Raw genomic sequence first — 19166 nt, forward strand, 5'->3', positions numbered from 1 at the left:
ACCGCGTTCCACGTGATGGCGCTCAACCTCGCACTGACTTCCTTGATGTTGTAGGACCAGGCGTGCCATTTTTATTGAGGCTGCCTCAATTTCCGTGACCTTAGTGATGCTAGAATACTGAGGAGACATATCCTTGGCTACTCTGCAGCTCGCTGGAATACTTCTGATTCCTTCCAGCGTTTAATGATGTGACTTTGGGAGAAGCAACTAGTGGATTTACGTAAGGTCGTATCACTTCATTGGTTAAATCTCTAGATAGTGTTTCTGCTCACCTGTTTCTGATCTAGTTCTCTGTTCTTTTTTATAAATAGAATCAAGTTGAACAGTTTTTTTAGTGAACAAATGATTAAGAAAGTAAGAACTTTGACACATTTTAAGAAAATGGGCTTTTTCAGTCAATTGAAAATAATGAAAATTTTGGAACCCATCTTTCTTTAAAACCAGAGGGTAAAAAAAAAAAAAAAAAAGAGGGTAGTGATATAATAGTTCAGCTTTTAAACCAAACCATCCACCTGTGAAAATGAGACCCTATCCTGTATTAACGTTTTTTTACGCCTTATTTTTTAAAAGCAGATCTATCTTCTCTCCTTCCCTCCATCATTTGCTCATGCTGAATTCAGAACTAGTCTCTGGCACGTGACCCAAGGGACTTAAAAACCATGTCGTCTAGCTGACTCTGGTTTTTAAATTTAGATCAAATGACATTGTCTTTGAAGTCTCAAGAGTACTACTTAAGGTAGCCATATCAGAGGGGTGTGCCTCTCAAAGTACTCCTTACTGGCTGGCATCCTTAATATGAAAAGTGAAGGCTGGTCAAAAATAAATGAAAAAGAAAGTTTTATTGGAGTTATTTGCTCTTAAGACAGCTATTTCAGACAGAACCTTGACAAGTTATCTCATTGCCTCTAGACAGGAATACACAAGGCATATGGGTATCTGTAGTATTTTAAAAGACTTCGGGGGACCAGGCTTCTTCTGTAACTCATTCCAGAATTTAAACACCCTCACTTCAGGAAATTCTTCCCTATATTTAACTTACAGGCCCCCTTCTGCGGTTAACACCCATTTCCGCTTTTCTCTGTCTCCAGTCAGGATGGAGAACAGCTGGCCAACATCCTTTGTGTGCTAACCCTCCGTCAGTGAGAAGTCATTTGGGTATCCCGGGCTGCTTTTCTCACCCTCCAGCAGCCAAGTCTTTGAACCAAATAGAGATTTTTTTTTTCTGTTTTTATTTGTGCCTTGTTTCTCTCTCATCGTTCTTTTTGATTATCAATGAATAAAATTTGGAAAATGTAAAAATACACAGATGACGGGCAAACAATAGCCCTACAATCCAGGGAGGGAAACCACTGTTAAGTTAGTTTGCTATGTGTTACTTATACAGTTGAGATCATATCATCTATATCAGCACTGAAATATAGTCTGAGCTGCATATACAGATACTTAAACATTTTCTGGCAGCCACATTGCAAAAAGGTAAAAAGGAATAGGCAAACTAATTTTAATAGTAGTTTTCCTGTAATTCTAAAATACTGATTGGTATGTAATCAGTATTTTTAATTATTAATATTTTACACTCCATTTTTATTCTAAACCATCTAAATCCAGTGTGTATTGTACATTCACAGCACATCTCAAGCCCAGCTACCGCCTTGCAGGTACTCAGTGACATGTAGCTGCAGTGCTGAAGCACAGTCCTTGCAGCTATATGTACTGCTGTCGTATCTTAAGCCTATTACCAATGCCATTACCAAATTTTTACATCATTTTAATGGCTGCATAATATTTCATCAGACTTACTATAAGTGAATCTTTAGAAAGTTTTGTTCTTCATAAGTAACCATGGAGTGTGCTCTTTTTACTTCTTTTTTTTTTTCTTTCACATTAGCTGAATGTTTCTCAACACATTGCCCAAAAACAACAACAACAAATTATTCCTTTTGGGTACAATTAATCAAATCTACTTATTCATAAAACAAATATATTCACTTAGTATCTACTAAGTGCTCTGTACTCCCTTAGATTGGGAAGTGGAGGAGTGGGTTTCAAAAAATAGAAGGCCAGGTCCCTTCCATACACTGTTTACAAGACTTGGCTCCACAGTTGGACTGCACACATACTGTATTTAATTCTGACTTAAATATTCTTCCCTTCATTTCTTACTCTCTCTGCACCTTAATATACACACACAGCCTGACTGACTGACTGTACCTTACCTTTCAAAGGTAAATCAAAGATAGTCACCTGTGCTGAGTCCTCTAGGTGACTACTGGCTGCCTCCTCCGTCATACAAAATGTATATTGTGTTCAAAGCACTGTGGTGTTCCGGTGATTGGCTAACTCTCTGTCTTCTCGACTAGAGTAGAAACGCTAATGATAGAAACCTTATTTTATGAGCCTCTTTATTCCCAGTGCCTAGCAGATTGCCAGGCAGTAAATGTGGATTTCAGTACTGTCTACTGAAATATGTGTTGAAATAACAAGTGATCATGTTAAGCATCAGTTGGATGGTATAATTACAAGTATTGATCAGGGAGTTCAGAGAGGTCATTTTAAATTGGCATATGGTTGAAGAAGGCTTTAACAAATGAGGCAGGACTTGAACTGGGCTTTGGGAAGATGGTTATGCCTACATGAATGGAGGGGAGATGCCCTGTTGCAGGAAGTCTTGTTTTTTCAGGAGGAATCCTTTAGCATGTATCAGCAGATAAATATCTTTCTAGATCTAAAACACTGTACTAAGTTTCAAGAAGGCTGACAGGGCTTTGCAGAATTAGAAAGTACTGCTGACTGCTTCATGTGATCTTTGAGTATAAGCTGCATTTCAACTCTGGAGATGTTAAAGGTCCATTTTATATGATGCTTGTTCAGTAATCCTTCTGCTAGGGATAACTGCATATATAAGAAGAGGTAACATCATTATAGAAATATCAAATGAGTGTTATTGCAAACCAGGTACCCTCCCAAAGCATTTTGAATGAATTATTTAGTTAACTCATTTAATCCTCACAACAGGTGAGTGAACTAGGGCCCATTTATCCTCTCTCGTTACAGATGAAACTGAAGCACAGAGAGGTTTAAATAATTTAAATGTAACACAGCCATCAAATGGAGGAGCTAAGATTTGATCCCAGAAGAACAGTTTTAGGGCCTCTCCTTTAACCATTACTCTGTACAGCCTCTCTTCTAGCTGTGTTAAGAATAAAATATTTTATACAGAGATCATTTAGTATCTCTGGTTCTAGAACAGGAATCCTGTCATTATAACCTTTCTCTAGTTCTCTTCATTCCTTTCTGACTGCTCCTTATCTCACTCGTGGGCGCCTCTTTTTCTGCCTCGTCATGAAAAACAGGAGCACCTCAAGGCTCAGTCCTTAGTCCTCTTTTCTCTGATTTTATTCACCACCCCTGCCCAGTGATCTGATCTGATCTTCAACTACGTTTTTTAATTATCACCCACACTGAACTGAAGCACAAGTGTAACTTTTTAGCCCAGGTCTCTGTTCTGGTATCAGACCTCTGTTCAGATTGCCTCCTGGACATTTTCATAGCACACCGTGTGTGCCCACGTTGAGGTTTGTTTGTTTGTTTTTTTCCCCTGTCTTCCACCAGAACCATCGTAAGCCTCATGGTCTTCCAGGGCTCTGCTTTCAGCAAATCGAATCTCCATCCAGTCTTTCACACTGGCCAGGAAGCTGTTTGATTCTCCCTTTCCTCTTAACTCCAACCTTCGCAACCTCTGCTGATTCCCCCTAATGTGCCTCTGTCTGCAGCTACACCTTTCCACTCTGGCCCAAGCCTGCATCATCTCACCTGCACTACTGCACGGCCTGTGCTCGGTCCTCCAGCATCCGCTCCAGACCCCCTCCCGTGTGTTCTCCAGCTTCAGTCAGAGTGTACCTGCCAAAATACAGATCAGTCGATCAGTGTCTCTTCCTCTCCCTACCCACTAGACAGACAAGACAGACATACACACCCCTAGCCTAAAACACTTTAATGACTTGAAGAGAAAATTCTAAACATGGCCTCTGGGTTTCTGCATAGTCTACTCTAGACCACATTTTGCTCTTCAGCTTTATCTTCTACCAGGCTGCTGTTCACTTGATGACTTTTTGGGTCCTCACACATTGTTATCTTTCTTGATGTAGGTAGGGTCTTGACATATCCTTTTCCTTTTGCCTGGATGCTCTCACCTACACACCCACTCTTCACCTGGTGAAGAAGTCTAGTCCTTCAGATCTTGGCCTTGGCTGGGTCAGTTCTGTTATAAGCTCTCTCAACCCCTGATCACTCCTGCACAGCATGTGTCAGAGGTGGTCATTTTATGTCTGTAATTTTTACATTAATGTCTGTCCACTCCCACTCTGATAAAAGCTCCACAAAAGCAGGAGCCATGGCTTTTTTCAACCACTGTTGTATACCCAAGTACACAGTGCCTGGTGTATAGTAGACACTCACCATGTATTTGAATGAGGGAGTAAATAATGTGTTGCTATGTTCTGTTTATACTGCACCTCTTATAGTAATACAGAGGGCTACAAGAGAGAAGCTTCCCAAGACATTATCCCTGGAGTCCCACAGTCTCTAAGCAGCGATTCAGTGACAGCTGTCATTCAAGCATTTCTTCCAAAGGCCTTCAGCATCTCTGGATATGGTGGCAAAGCTATCCATTTTTCTTTTAAAATAACAAACAACTGAAGTTGTTTCTTTTCATGGTTCGATTCATGTCAGAGCTTATTAGAAATGAGATGGTGGTTCAGCTTTGTGGCATCTTTCAAAAGACTTAACTTCACAGATTCTGTCGTTGGTCTCTGGAGTCTAATGCTTCCTTTAGTGCTCTGTCTCTGCAAGTCTACTTTGTAAATTCTGACCAAGGTTTTAGTTGGTCAGGTTCTTCCTGTGACTGGTCTGTGACATCGCTATTACTCTGGTTTCCCTGGCAAAGGTAGATTTTTTTTTTTTTTTTTTAAGTTTTCAGCACAAACACCTTATCACTCTCCCACATTTCAAGTGTGATCTAGACACTCCGACAGTTAGCCAGGTAACCTTCCTGGCATCTCTGTTTCTACAGACCATGTTACAGCCTCATAATGTTTGTTGCCTTGCCTGTGATTTCAATACGTTATTTGTGTGATGATTTCTTAGAAGTGAAAGCTGATGGGTGCAGTGGTTGACCTCTCAGCTCCTGGGACCATCTGTCTCTCTGGAGGATCACTGTTTATTCCCTGACCCCAAGGAACTCAGCCTTGAGACCAAGCTGGCCTCCAGGTGGGCTCCGGGCCGTGGGCACCCCTTCAGCCTCTGTTCATAGCCTGTGCTGGGACCTCTGTTTCCCAGCTGGGCCTTGTTGCCCAGGACCACGGAGCTGCTCACATCACAGAGCCTGGGAAATGGGTTTTTTTCAGCTTGCTTGGTTTTATCCTTTGCTGATGGAACTTTCTCTTTCACAAACTCATCTCCCCATCACAACTCCGTTTAAATAAAATCTAAAGGCTCCCTTGTTCAGTTATTCCTTTTTAAACCTCTGTTTTTATTTAGTCAGACTCTGGCAGGAAGCCTTCTAAGCTGAGCCCAGGGGAAAAGTGACCATTGGCACAGATTTTAGCCTGTGCTCTGGCCCAAGATTGTTTCTATTTTTATTTTGTTTCTTGTTTTTGTTAACATCCAGGGCAAAGATTAAGCACTTTCACTTATCTGTAATGGTGAGAGGCCTTCAGATTGCTTGCCTGTGGCCAAGAGTTTACATGCTTAAAACTATTAACCTCCAGTGCCCTCCTGGGAGATAAGATCTAGCTGATCAATTTGGCTTTTCCAAAAGGAGGCTCTGTGCTTCTACTTGATCTGAGATAGAAAAAGAAGAAAGATAAATCCCAGCCTTTGCTGGATTTTGAAAAAGGTTAGTAGCCTAATTTATGGAGGTTTTTTTTTTAAACTAACTTTATGTCATAATTTCTCAGCTGCCAAAAGACGTAATTCTACCTTAGCTTCGCCTTGGCAACCTGCTTTTGGCACTCTGTGCAGCCCTGTCGTTGCTCTGCATTATTTAAGCAGTAATCTTTAAGAAGGTGAGAAACTATTATTGCCTTTTAGCACAGTTGACATGCTGTTGGCACAGAGGAGTACCTAGAGCTTCAAACATTTCTAATGGCTGTAAACCAACTTAAACACCTCCATGGAGAGGTCTCACTGCCATGAGGTCATAGCTTGCTACAAGCGGGAGAAAGAAGAAGATCAAATGTTATTTAAAAGTGTGGGGTTTTTTCCTTCTTTTTAAGTATTCTTATTCCACCGAGTTGTAGCTGTAGATTTTGGCCAGGTTCCAGACAATCAAGATTTAGCGTTTTGACCAGCTGTGATCTAGTAATGTTCCTCAGAGGAAACATTTTGTAGGAGGGAAAGACACATATTTGAGTCTGTGAATTGTACTCCTTCCTAATACTTTACAGTGTGAGATCTGGTTGTAGACAGATAAAACAAGCACAAGCGAATCTGAGAGAGAACAGAGAAAAAAACTTTTCAGAGAGCTAAAAATTCCCCCCAGCTTCAAGAATGCTCTTGAGGTGGAAAATCTTTACATTCTTTTCTTTATTTCATTTTTCACTGAGTCTCCACATTTATAACAGTTCATGGTAAAATGTGTGTTCATAATAGATACTTAGAATGCATTACAACTCTTATGACAGCGTAACAAGTCTTAGGAAGTAAAAATGCCCCACAAACTTAATGCAGGCAAGAAGAGAAGGAAAAGTTATCAAACCACTTGACCTAAAAACATTATTCTGATTCTCACTGGCTCCCTCATATAGAAGTGGAGAGTGTTTTGGTGGCAAGTCCTATGGATTGGGAAAGAGAAGAAAATTAGCATTTAGTCAGACACCCTCTGTTAAAACACAGTTAAGACTTTCCTGGTGTCATGGTGGATAGAAATTCACCTGCCAGCGCAGGGGACAAGGGTCTGGGAGGATCCCACATGCGCGGAGCAGCTAAGCCCGTGCACAACTGCTGAGCCCACGAACTCTAGGGCCCACGTGCCCTGGAGCCTGTGCTGCACAATGAGAGAAGCCGCTGCAGTGAGAAGCCCACACCCCGAAACGAGCAGCCCCTCTCCCCACAGCTAGAGGCAGCTCACGCAGAAAGCAGCAAAGACCCAGCGTGGCCGAAAAAAGAAAACCAGTTAGTTTCTTTGTGATCTTGGGCAGGTTACCTAACCTCTGTGCCTAAGTTTCTTCATCTGCAAAATGAGGGTGATTTTCTTAATACATCATAGGGATGAGAGGATTAAATGAGACCATGTATAAAGCTGTTAATAGATACTTCATATAAAATATCAGTTGCTATTGTTTTATTATTAATAATTTATGGAGTACCTACTCATTGTACTAAGAATTTTACTTGTAGATCCCATTTAATCCTAACTGCAACAGCTGTTAGATGGATATACCCACTTTACAGGAGATGAAACATAGGTTCAGTGCTTCACCAGGCTCACATATTTCATATAATGGCAGAGCTACGTGTAAGGGTCTGGAATATTATATACAGGAGATGTGGAAGTAGGAACACATTTTGGACCAATGCTTCCGTACCTGTTCTCCTCTCTCTCAGTCCCTTTTCTGTAAAAAGAGGCCATAGTTTCAGGCAGTAAAACCCACAGAAAAGGAAGAGGGAGCAAGAGTGCTGGGGCAAGGGCAGTGGAGTCCACTGGGCTGGTTCTGCTGTCTCCCAGATTAGCTTCATGGCGAGGTGTGTGTATAATGGTTATAGAAGTGCTGAACAGAGTCCTCCTCATTTAGCTTGGGGAAGCAGAGAAATTCTCCCTCTTATAAAAATTCCCTTTCCCTGAACCTGTATTCTTACAGAAAAATGACACATCAGAGGTTTGGGGACAATAAGAATGTGGCTCCAAGGATTCTGGGGGGCTCTTGTAGTCCCGCAGCATTTGGTAGAGCGTGTAAATCGAGGCACTTGAGCATTTCCACTAGATTCAAAGCCTTCCCCACCACATGTCCTCAGGAAAAAGCTGGAGTGAAGTTTCACCCCGAGCAGGATAAACCTTTGATTTAGTACGTTCTCCCCCACTCTTTTATACTTGCCTGACTCCTTATATTCGTGCAGGCAGCTCTCCCTGATGTGCAGGAGTGGAGACGTGGGTGTGTGGGAGGAGTTCTGAGTTTGTTCTTACTTTAAACAGTATTTTGTATAGAAGAAAACAGTAGAAGGAAGGAGATCTAGGTTCTGGTCTTTCCTCTGCTACTTGTTACCCTGTGTTTCTGTCTAAGATGTTAATGTCTTTGAGTCTCAGTTATCTCTTCTGTGGGCCTCAGACGACAAAGAATCCACCTACAATGCAGGAGACCTGGGTTTGATCCCTGGGTTGGGAAGATTCTTGGAGAAGAGAATGGCTACCCACTCCAGTAGGCTTGCCTGGAGAATTCCATGGACAGAGGAGCTGGGCTACTGTCCATGGGGTCACAAAGAGTCAGACACGACTGGGCAACTAAGTTTTTTTTTTTTTTAACCTCTTCTGTAAAATGAGGCTAATACTTTTGGAATCCAGAGCCTAGGGAAGCAAATAATAATAACAGAAACCACAATTACAGCTACTACTGTCATCGGTATATATGGCAGGCATCCTCCCAAGGGTTCAGAGAAGGCAATGGCACCCCACTCCAGTACTTTTGCCTAGAAAATCCCATGGACGGAGGAGCCTGGTAGGCTGCAGTCCATGGGGTCGCTAAGAGTCGGACACGACTGAGAGACTTCACTTTCACTTTTCACTTTCATGCATTGAAGAAGGAAATGGCAACCCACTCCAGTGTTCTTGCCTGGAGAATCCCAGGGACGGGGGAACCTGGTGGGCTGCCGTCTATGGGGTCGTACAGAGTCGGACACGACTGAAGCGACTTAGCAGCAGCAGCAGCTGCCAAGGGTTTGAAGTGTGTTATTTAATCCTTACCACAGTCCAATAATCTATTTTAAAAAGAAGAAAACTAGAACAGAGAGACGATAACTGCCTATAGTCATATAACTAATAAGTGGTGAATTCAGCCTTAATTTATAGCTCCAAATAAACAGGATCAATCATGGTTGCCGATCCAGACGTTTGAGCATCCCTTCTCATCACCACTACTATCTCCAGATAGCTCTGGATATAGCTGAAGAGTTAACAAAAGTAACTGCAATAAAGACAGAATGAAAAAGAAATTAATGACCTTAATTTAGAGACATCAGAGAAGACTTGATCCAAAGAAGCCAAATTTAAACCAGACTGTCCTCCTTGACCTCTAAACTCTGAACTACTTGGCTTCTCCCTCGCATGCTATTGTCAGGGATCCTAAGATATCCTTTTGTGCTTGTAGCAGAAAAGAGTATTATTATTTAACAGTCCCTGATATGATTCAGTTATTCAGTCTATGTCTTGTTTCACTAAACTGTGGCCTAGAAAGTTTGTAATTACAGTATCTTTGGGTGGTTGTTTTTAAATACATTCCTTTAAATTATAGCGTTAAACCCCAAATGTCATGTTTCCAGTTTGGACCTAAGCCAAGCTGAAGGAGACATCCATTCAAAGCAAACAGGTGATAAGGAGACTCTGCAGTGAACTTTGAGGACTCTGTCCAATTGCTAGACCTCAGGCTTTATGTCCCCAGATCTAGTGCTTTAGAACAAGGAACCTGTGGCTGGAGTGGTGGGTAAAGAAATGCCATATTTTCTGCTGCAACTGCTCCTCCCCAGAACACTCAGGTTTACTTTAGTTGTTTCCAGAAATAGAAATTATTTATGTCGTTCATCACAATTTAAATAATGTAATAATTTCATTTGATAAGTAAGTTGTCAATTGCCTTTAAAAATTGGTCTTAAAAACTAGTAAATCTAAGGATTTCAACTTCTTTTTCCATCTTGATAAAGTAATTATGAAGCCAGACTCTAATCAGACAAAAAGAATCTTGAAAGCTTTTGGGCATTTGCCTTTTTAATTTCTGCCTTTCTCTTTTTAGGCAACAGTAGAGGTAAAATGTTCCTTTTTTTATGGTAAGAATTTAGTTAATACCAAAACATGTAATGAAGATTCCTTCTAGAAACCTTCTATTAAATATGAAAATTCTAAAAATTATTTTATTAGAAACCTATGCATTGTATTTTTATACAGAAATACAAGTTTAATATAAAATTTTAGAAATATCTCAAATCCACAAACATAAGGAAATGGTTAAGTAACTTTTGATAATTTCATTTAATGGAGTAGCCACTTAGAATTGTTTACCAAGAGGTTTTAATAACTTCCAACAACAGGATACAGAAGTGTGTGTATGTATATATATTTTTTTATATATATGTACATATACTGCAAACACAACTTTCATTTTGTTGTTTGATTGGTTTTGTGTCTTTTTTAAATTAAACACATATATAAAATCAAAGTCTACAAGGAAAATATCCAAATAGTGGTTATTTGATGGCCAATAGGTTTTTGACTGATTTTTAGTTTTTAATATGGTTTATATTTTTAGTTGTCCAGGGAGAATAAATTATTATAATAATTTAAAATGCATGTGTGTTTGTATATATTTTCATACAGTCATTCAATACTTGAGCTATTTTAAGCTCAGCTATCTTAAAAATTTGGAACATTGCTAAGATCCTGGAAGTAATAAAAAAATTAATTCTGAGCAGGCAAAACTAATGTTACAAAACTCATATAATTATGCGTATTGTACCCAGGATATCTGCTGGTCCATCTCTCAAATCCTATTTATTCTTGCTTTGCACACAGTTCTCAAGACAGCTACTTTATAAGAACACAACAAATAAGACACAAACGTCAAAAAAAGGAGAAGCCCTTGCAGGCAAAAACACTGACTTGACCGCACGTAACAGCCTGACAGTGAGAGAGGACGTACAAAAGCCTGATGCAGACTTCAGACTCAGAAACACACCCCTGGAAGGCCTATAGTCGCTCTACTATGTCATAGTCAGTAAGATGTGCTCATATTGATGGCCCACAGTTATCAAGAAAATACCTTTTTAAATTGATAAATAAATAGCTACATGTATATGTATAACTGAATCACTTAACTATACACCTGAAACTATCACATTGTTAATCAACTATATTCCAAGATAACAAGTTTTAAAACGTTTTTTTAATTAAAAAATATATATCTTTTTTGTTCAACTTACTCTTTTTAAGATCATAAGAAAGACTAGTAAAAATTTTTGAAAAGTTTCATGGCGCATAGCTACAAATGGGGGGAAGAAAGACAGTGTGTGATTGTTAGGGTAAACGTTAGACCTGTAGACTTCCTTATTTGTCTAATACCTCATCTTCTTACCGTTCTTAAGAGGGAATGTTTTATTGTTACTTGGGTTTTCTAAATTGTATTTGATACTGTCTTTACCTCAGTACTCATAAAAATTCAGAGAAACTGGAAAAGATCCCAGAATCAGGATGTCAGCAAATGCCAAAGTCTCCATCTAGCAAAGCCTTTGAATCCATGTATCAAAATAGGAGTAACATCAATAAGGACCTACGGTACAGCACAGGAAACTCTACTCAGTATTCTGTAACAATCTATATAGGAAAAGAATCTGAAAAAGAATGGATAGATGTGTATGTACAACTGAACCACTTTGCTGTAACCTGAAACTAACACAACATTGTCAACTATATTCCAATATAAAATTAAAAATTAAAAAAAAAAAAAAGAGTAACAGCCCAGAGCTTAGCTATAGGTTGGGTGGGTTAAATGGGAAAGCCTGTGTATAATGGCATTCAGCTTGATATCTGGCATATCAGACATTGCTGCTACTGCTAAGTCGCTTCAGTCGTGTCCGACTCTGTGCAATCCCATACACGGCAGCCTACTAGGCTCCCCATCCCTGGGATTCTCCAGGCAAGAGCACTGGAGTGGGTTGCCATTTCCTTCTCCAATGCATGAAAGTAAAAAGTGAAAATGAAGTCACTCAGTCGTGTCCGACTCTTCACGACCCCATGGACTGTAGCCCGCCAGGCTCCTCCATCCATGGGATTTTCCAGGCAAGAGTACTGGAGTGGGGTGCCATTGCCTTCTCCAATATCAGACATTGGTTCTTAGCAAATGTTAGTCAAATTTGAATATGATTTTCCCACATGAGATGCAAATGACTGTGAGGGCTCTGGAGTCAGATGTGGGTTCTACAACCTTGAAGAAATCACATAACCTCCTACCTGCCTACCTTTTTCACAGGGCAGATATGAGAATTCAGCATTTTGGATGCTCAAGAGAAGGGTAGTTCCCTGCTCACTGTAACTGGGGGAGGGATTGGGGGGTTTCATACTTTTATTACTTTTTTGTCATGCAAAGTTGAGAGCTTTCGAGGCAAAGACGACTATAAAAACCCCTTTGTTGTTGTGTCTTAAGCACTGCTTGTTCCTCATGCCCTTTTATCAGCCCACCTGGAGCCCAGCTGAGAGAAGCAGAGCAGGGTCCCCCCGGGAGGGAGGGCGGATGGTGGCAGGGAGGGTGTCAAGTCATTCAGCCTCCATAGCCGTGAGTAGTTTAAGCACCTGGCCTGGGGTCTCATACCAGCCACGTCATCTTCAGTGTTCTGGGCAGGCTCGCCTGGTGCTTCTCTCCCTTCCTGGGTGGGGTGGCAACTGAACGTGTGGCCCTTCTGCCCAGAATAGACTTGTCTTTGGGTGGTGCTGATGCTGTTTTGTTTTGATTACCTAGGCCCCCTGCAAAATCATGTAGAGAGGGGTACTGTCAGCAAGTAGCAGAGCGAAAACAACAAGGTTGGCAAAAATGTGCAGCTTTACCCCATTACTGTGAGTTTTGACAACATATTAACTGAAAACCTAGATTAAGGCCAACAGGTTTTGCTCTGTTTCGTTTTTCTTGAGAACTAAAAATAGTAATTTACTGTCTACTTGCCTGGTTCTATATGTGCCCCAGTGAGCACCCCTAATTATGAAATCACTCTTGGCACCAACACTTATAACCAAGCAAGGGAGTCTGGTGGGTGCATAGATTAGAAGGACCTTGTGGTTGCCTTTTCTCAAGATGAATAACCTTTGCTTAGACCACAGCGATAAGCCAGCATCAGAAAAAATCTGAGCAGAGAGGGAGCAGGGAGCTGGCTTACGGGGTTGTGGCCATGGATACAGGTAGAAGGAACCCTAGATCCTTTCTTCTTTTGCAGGGCACTTTTCATGTCTGTAATTTGAAAATATAATAGAGTATGTATGGTGTATATATGCAGGCGTCTTTCTTCCCTAAGATTGGAAGCTCCTCAGAGGCAGGGCCTGCTCTGTTTCCTCTCCCCAAGGCCTGGCCTGGCACATGAAGTAGCTACTTGTTGGATGAGTGCAGTTTCAAGTCTAACCTCTGCTCCTGCCTGGTAGCTGCCTTTTTTGTGAGCCATTTCTCTGTGTGTTTCCTCATCTGAAGAACACATGTCACATGGACCTTGTGTTCATACCTCCCTCTGTCTCTGAACCCAGTTTGTTCATACAGCTGTATTGAAGCTGATAGCTTCAGCCAAGCATGATGTCTGGAACTGTGATCAGTACTCCCGGGACGGCTTCACCAGTCCAGGATATAAAATGACCATCATTTCCAGAATCTGGATACTCTTATTTCCATTAACTAATTATTATTTATTATTTCAGATTTAGAGTAATAATGTATACCCTGCTTTCTTGACAGGGTTTTGTGAGGACCAAGTGAAATGATGGACATGAAATTACTTCAGAAACTATGCTTTGTACAGCCAAACAGTGATTATTATTGCTGGCCCAAATGTATCTTCCTGAGAAAACTCAAGTTTGAAGGAAGATGAAGACCAAGGATTACAAAATGTGTCCGACTACCACTATACAGGAGAGGTCATCTCCCAAGTTGATTTTTCACGAAACGCACACACACACCTCCTTGGGCCTCTCTCTGCCGGCTGTCTAACATGAGCAGTTAGCATTCGGGTCTTGCAAAAGCTATGGACCACTGAGTTATGGGCCATGGATTTTAGTCCAGCCTTGCCCCTGCCTCGCTGAGGTTATCGTGCACAAGGCTTTGAGGTTCTCTGCCAAACGACAGTATCTGTTTTATGAAGGTAAAATAAGACTTGGATATTAGAAACAAGAATATTGGTAGCCCTACAGACATATGAATTTGATCACATCCTCATATGTTTTCCTTTCCAGATCCAATCCCTCCAGTTGCCTCGACTCCTCCCCATATGACATGGCCTCTACCCTGGGCACTCCCCTCTGCATATATTTTAGTATGTCTTGTATCCTTCTTAAAGGAAGTTCCCAATGCTAAACTTATAATACTTTGTTGTATCTTGCATTTGGACAATTACTACTAAGATTTGAGTATTATCAATTTGTATTTTCTCAAACTTGAATATATTATTTCCTGTCTCTTGATCCAGAAGGTTTAAGCTAAGTTCTGAAGTTGAAGGTAACTTCTCGTTTTTGTCTTCTAGTGACAGACATCACACCTCCAGTGCAATCCCTGTTCCAAAGAGACAAAGCTCCATATTTGGGGGTGCAGATGTAGGCTTCTCTGGGGGGATCCCTTCACCAGACAAAGGATACCGGAAACGGGCCAGCTCAGAGAATGAGAGACTCCAGTACAAAACCCCTCCCCCCAGTTACAACTCTGCACTAGTCCAGCCTGTGACCCCTGTGCCCTCCACGGGAGAATCTGACAGAAAGACAGCATCTCTGTCTTCCTCCTTGGACACCTCCTTGGACCTCTCCAAAGAAAACAAGAAAAAAGGGGTAGATCTGGGCGACAGCTTAAATGGAAGCCACATGAGTGTGAACACTAGCCAGGAGCAGGGACAAGCACTCTCGGGGCCTCCGGCCACAATCAACGGCACCCTCCTGCCTGGTGAGCAGGCCAGCTCGTCTGGCGCCCAGCTCCCCGGGAGCTTCCACCCAGTCTCGGAAGCCGAGCTCTGCTGCACCGTGGAACAGGCAGAAGAGATCATCGGAATGGAAGCCACAGGCTTCACCTCAGGCGATCAGCTGGAAGGATTTAACTGCATCCCCGTGGACAGTGCTGTGGCAGTGGAGTGTGATGAACAAGTTCTGGGAGAATTTGAAGAGTTCTCCCGAAGGATCTATGCACTGAACGAAAACGTATCCAGTTTCCGCAGGCCACGCAGGAGTTCTGATAAGTGAAGTGAGCAGACAGATGGTAGGACCAGGATGGAGTCACTGCTTGAAATGAGGATAAAGCTGCACTGGTTACCTTTTGTAGTAATTATGACACAATGAATATTAATGGAGGATATTCCTCAGAAAAATAGACTTTGTGAATCAAGGAGGGACTCAGGATCATTGTGTATCAATGGGCCAGACAAAGTTAGATTTTGCTTGCAAGATTTTGCTTTTCAGGCCTGACAATTGTTTTAAGGCAAAAGTCACTCTCTAGCTTGAGTCACCTTATAGGCATTTGTCTGCTTTTTTATTTACACTTATACGTTATCCTCAGAGGGAAGATGATAATATATAAATAATATAATGAACTCGCCTTTAGATTCTCACAGCATTTGCCCTCACCATAGTTTATGAAACTTTTGGGAAAACTGAATATTCAGTGAAAGGTCTCCACCATTGACTGAAGGGTCTCTGGCCATCCGTTAGGTTGATGTGTAAGCAGCACAGTGGTCTCCGATACAGAGGCCCGTCGGCCTCTGCTCCCAGGCTCGTCAACCCAGCTGTTACACCACTGGTGCAGAAGATGCCTTGTGCATCCTGACCACAGGACATCACATTCGCTGGTTCTTTAATGCAGTTGCCATGACCTCCCACCTCTTTCAGCCAGCCATACCCTTGAAGCAGCCCTCAGATTATATGAAAAACCTCACCTCTGGAGGATTCCAGGAGACCCTCAAGAACCCCCCCCTCCAAGGTTACTATAGTCAGACAGCATCAAGTTCCCTCTGGGGGCCAAAGTTTTTATGTGGGCAGATGCTGTTGTCAAAAACTGGGTGTGCTTTCTGGCAATGCACTCACCGTGTAGAAATCCCTATATGTAATTCCCATGTTAATTTATTAAATTTCAGTTGGAGAGGAGGCATTGTGTATGATGAAATATACATAGGGAGTCAGGCTGTCCAGTGTGCAAACTGTGAGGCAGTTGATGTTGCTGGATTCAGAGACTAGATGAGGCATAGAATACTATTGGTATGTGTGCAATTGCATAAATATTAAATTATGTTTTTGAAGTCCATTTTCATTCCTGGAGCTCAGATTTCATTTGCTGTTGCTGTATACTTTATTTACCCAAGGACATCGCCTCAGGGTTGCAAGCTCTTTAAGGAGATTTTATGCTTATATCCATGTATTATATAGAAGAATAAAAATTGAGTTTACTTCACTCAACCTGATTTTTTTTCCCAGCTTTGAAATTCCTCTTGAACCTATATTTCCATATGTTACATCATGACAGGACTAGCCTGAGCAAAACCTGTGGCTGTATCTAAGCTAATGTTGTTGACTTCATTTGAGTTTACATATTGTATATAGCAACACGCCATCACAGGTGTACTCTGTAATAGCTCATTCGTCCTGCATAACAACTTAACTCATAGGTTCATAATCATTGTCATACTTCGTCCAAGCATTCCTGGGCTCAATTTTAATATATAGCTACATTGTTAAATGGAATAGTTCATGTTGTTATTTTTTTCATGTAAAGAACTCACAGAATCATTGCATGACAGACAGACCCAACTTGCAAGCAATTAAAAGCTTTAACTGGATCTGAAGAAATCCATCTTATTTCTCATAAATAGGTGGAACTACTCCAAACCTGGAGCAGAAGCCATCTGTAGAGTCAAGGCTTCCTTGACAGTGTACTGTCTTTCATTTTAGAGTAAGGGTGGAGCTAGACATGGTCTTAGATGTACATCCGACTGGGCTGTGGGTCCTCCAGTGAAGCAACATCTACCTCCCAAGCCCAAAAGAAAGGCTTTGAAGGACTGTATTAGTAGTGAACAATGGAAGGTGAATCACGTGTGATTTGTGGTTCCTCAGATATGGGAGAGACCTTTAAACTCCATGCCAAACTCGAAGACAAGGTACATTCGATTTAGGCCCTGCAGCCGGACCACATATAGGAGCACCCATGTTTTACAGCGTTGATCTCAGGTTCCACAAAACCACGTAGAGCCTGGAGCTCTGGGATTTTGTCAGTCAGTCTCTCAGTCTCCCATTTATGGACTCCCTGATTCTGGGGTCCACAGCTTTTCGCCCCCACAGCATGGAACCCCACCATTGACTGTGATCAGGTAGCCCAGAACTGACGGCTAGTTCCCTGCACACTTTCCTGACCCACACTGTGTCCAGTGATGTTACGCCTCAGAACACCACTTGTAGGTTTGGGTTTCTTTAGATTTTGGATTTTCATTGAGTTTGTTTGATGTCTGCAGTTTTCACCATACTTGGATATATGTAAATCCTACAGCATTATATTCTCCAGGAATAAATCTCTGACATTTCCCAAGGCTGCAGACTTCATTTTGCCTCTGTTTAAAGTGGCCAAGGCCAAAATATGGGATGAAGTTATTATCTCCTACTAATCTTTGTAATTATTCTTGTAAACCACTAAAAAAACAAAATTGCTTTGAGAATATAAGTTGAAAACTGTCCTGTCCATTTCTGAACTGCTAAGGGCCCTTTCAGTTTTCATGTAGCCGAAACACTCTTAACAGCCAGCAAATGTTATCAGATGAATATTTGCTTGTGTTTTCTCTCTCTACTTCCCCTTACCCACTTCAAAAATTCCAGAGATTTTTTCCCCCCAGAATATTAGTTTTGGAAGATTGTATCCAACTATATTTTTTTAGCAGTTCTAATGGTGCCCATTTATCCTGACCTAACTGGTTATTTAAATAATTTTTTAAACCACCACCAATAATAAATGGCATGTGAAACTGATCTGTTGGTAATTGAAAGAAAAGTCAGCATCTGTATTTATAAAATAAAATTGATTAGTATTTATTTTGAGAGTAAAAGTGTATGTTATTTCCCTGTGATGTTTGAGTCCTGTCTTCTTCATTGTTTTGAATTTCATACTGAAGCGGAGTTAACTATGAAAACCTCATTCTTAAACAGTCTGCCAGCCATTCCACATTTACTGAGCTAGCCCCCCTTCCACTTTGAAAGGGACTGGACTAAACAAGTTTATATGAAAATTAATCCACCTTGACCCCTGCCACAGTCTCCAGTTGGGAGTACGGCAAGGAAGAGTGGCATAGGTATATTAACAATTAAGTACAATTGAGTGCGATAAGTTCTGTGATGGAGAGCTGCCTAGCCGTGCCACAGAATTCAGAGGAAGTTATTATGACTCAAGGATTAAGAAAGGGTCATGAAGTTAATACAGATGAAAGATGTAGGAGACTTCACATTACGGATGGAGGGAACAGCATGGGCAGAGGCCCAGAGGCAGGGCAGGGCCGCATGCGTATTTGCAAAACTGCAAGGAGTTTGCTGTGCTTGGGCCCTGAATGGATGTGAGGAAAGGTAAGAGGAGAAATTGAATTGCAGGCCCATGGAGGAAGGACTTAGGATAAAAGGTGAAGAGATTTGGATGCATGCTATGGACAACTGACCAGTAACCTTTGCAGCCTACAACAGAAGAGTAACTTGTTTAGATGTGCATTATAACTAGCAGCCAAGTTGAAGCTGGACTTGAGTGATACTCTTCTTAATCTTCTGTACCATTTTGTTTTGGAAAAAAAAAAACTCTGTGTCTGAAAAAGAAGTTCATCCTTGTGTTCCTAATGGTTTTGGGGTAAGGACTGAATAATGAACTGGATTTTTACTATATGGTACAAAGGGCAGCCAGCGTCTATTCTTTAAAAGCTAGATTCTGAATGCCCCAACTCAGCCACTTTGACGTTACGACCCTGGTCAAGTCACTGAACTAAGGACTCCTCAGTTCTTGATCTGTAAGGAATTGACGAGAACGCTGCCCTTGCCATTACGTTTGTATAGGACCTACACCATCAGTGTTGGTTCCTTTTTGTCCTGTGGGAGACCGCCGCCTCGTGACAGAAAGGATACCTGAGACTTGTTATCACCATTTCCTATTCTAGCACTTGAGCCCGGCCATTACTCTGAATCTGGCTCTTAATCTGTCACGTGAGAATGATACCTCACACCA

General features: G+C 41.4%; 1 protein-coding gene across 4 annotated transcripts in view; it reads left to right on the plus strand.

Moving 5' to 3' along the window:
• The window catches only part of UVRAG (UV radiation resistance associated), a 335117-nt gene extending 317119 nt beyond the window's left edge, over positions 1 to 17998 (plus strand). For all 4 annotated transcript variants that reach the window (XM_061380900.1, XM_061380901.1, XM_061380903.1 and 1 more), the window contains one exon: positions 14470 to 17998. In XM_061380900.1, coding sequence (XP_061236884.1) covers positions 14470 to 15172 — 703 coding nt within the window. In that variant the 3' untranslated portion in view covers positions 15173 to 17998. The remainder of the gene's footprint in view (positions 1 to 14469) is intronic.
• The last annotated feature ends 1168 nt before the right edge of the window (positions 17999 to 19166 follow it).

The sequence above is a fragment of the Bos javanicus genome, chromosome 15 (assembly GCF_032452875.1).
Source record: "Bos javanicus breed banteng chromosome 15, ARS-OSU_banteng_1.0, whole genome shotgun sequence".
Taxonomy (NCBI): Eukaryota; Metazoa; Chordata; class Mammalia; order Artiodactyla; family Bovidae; genus Bos; species Bos javanicus.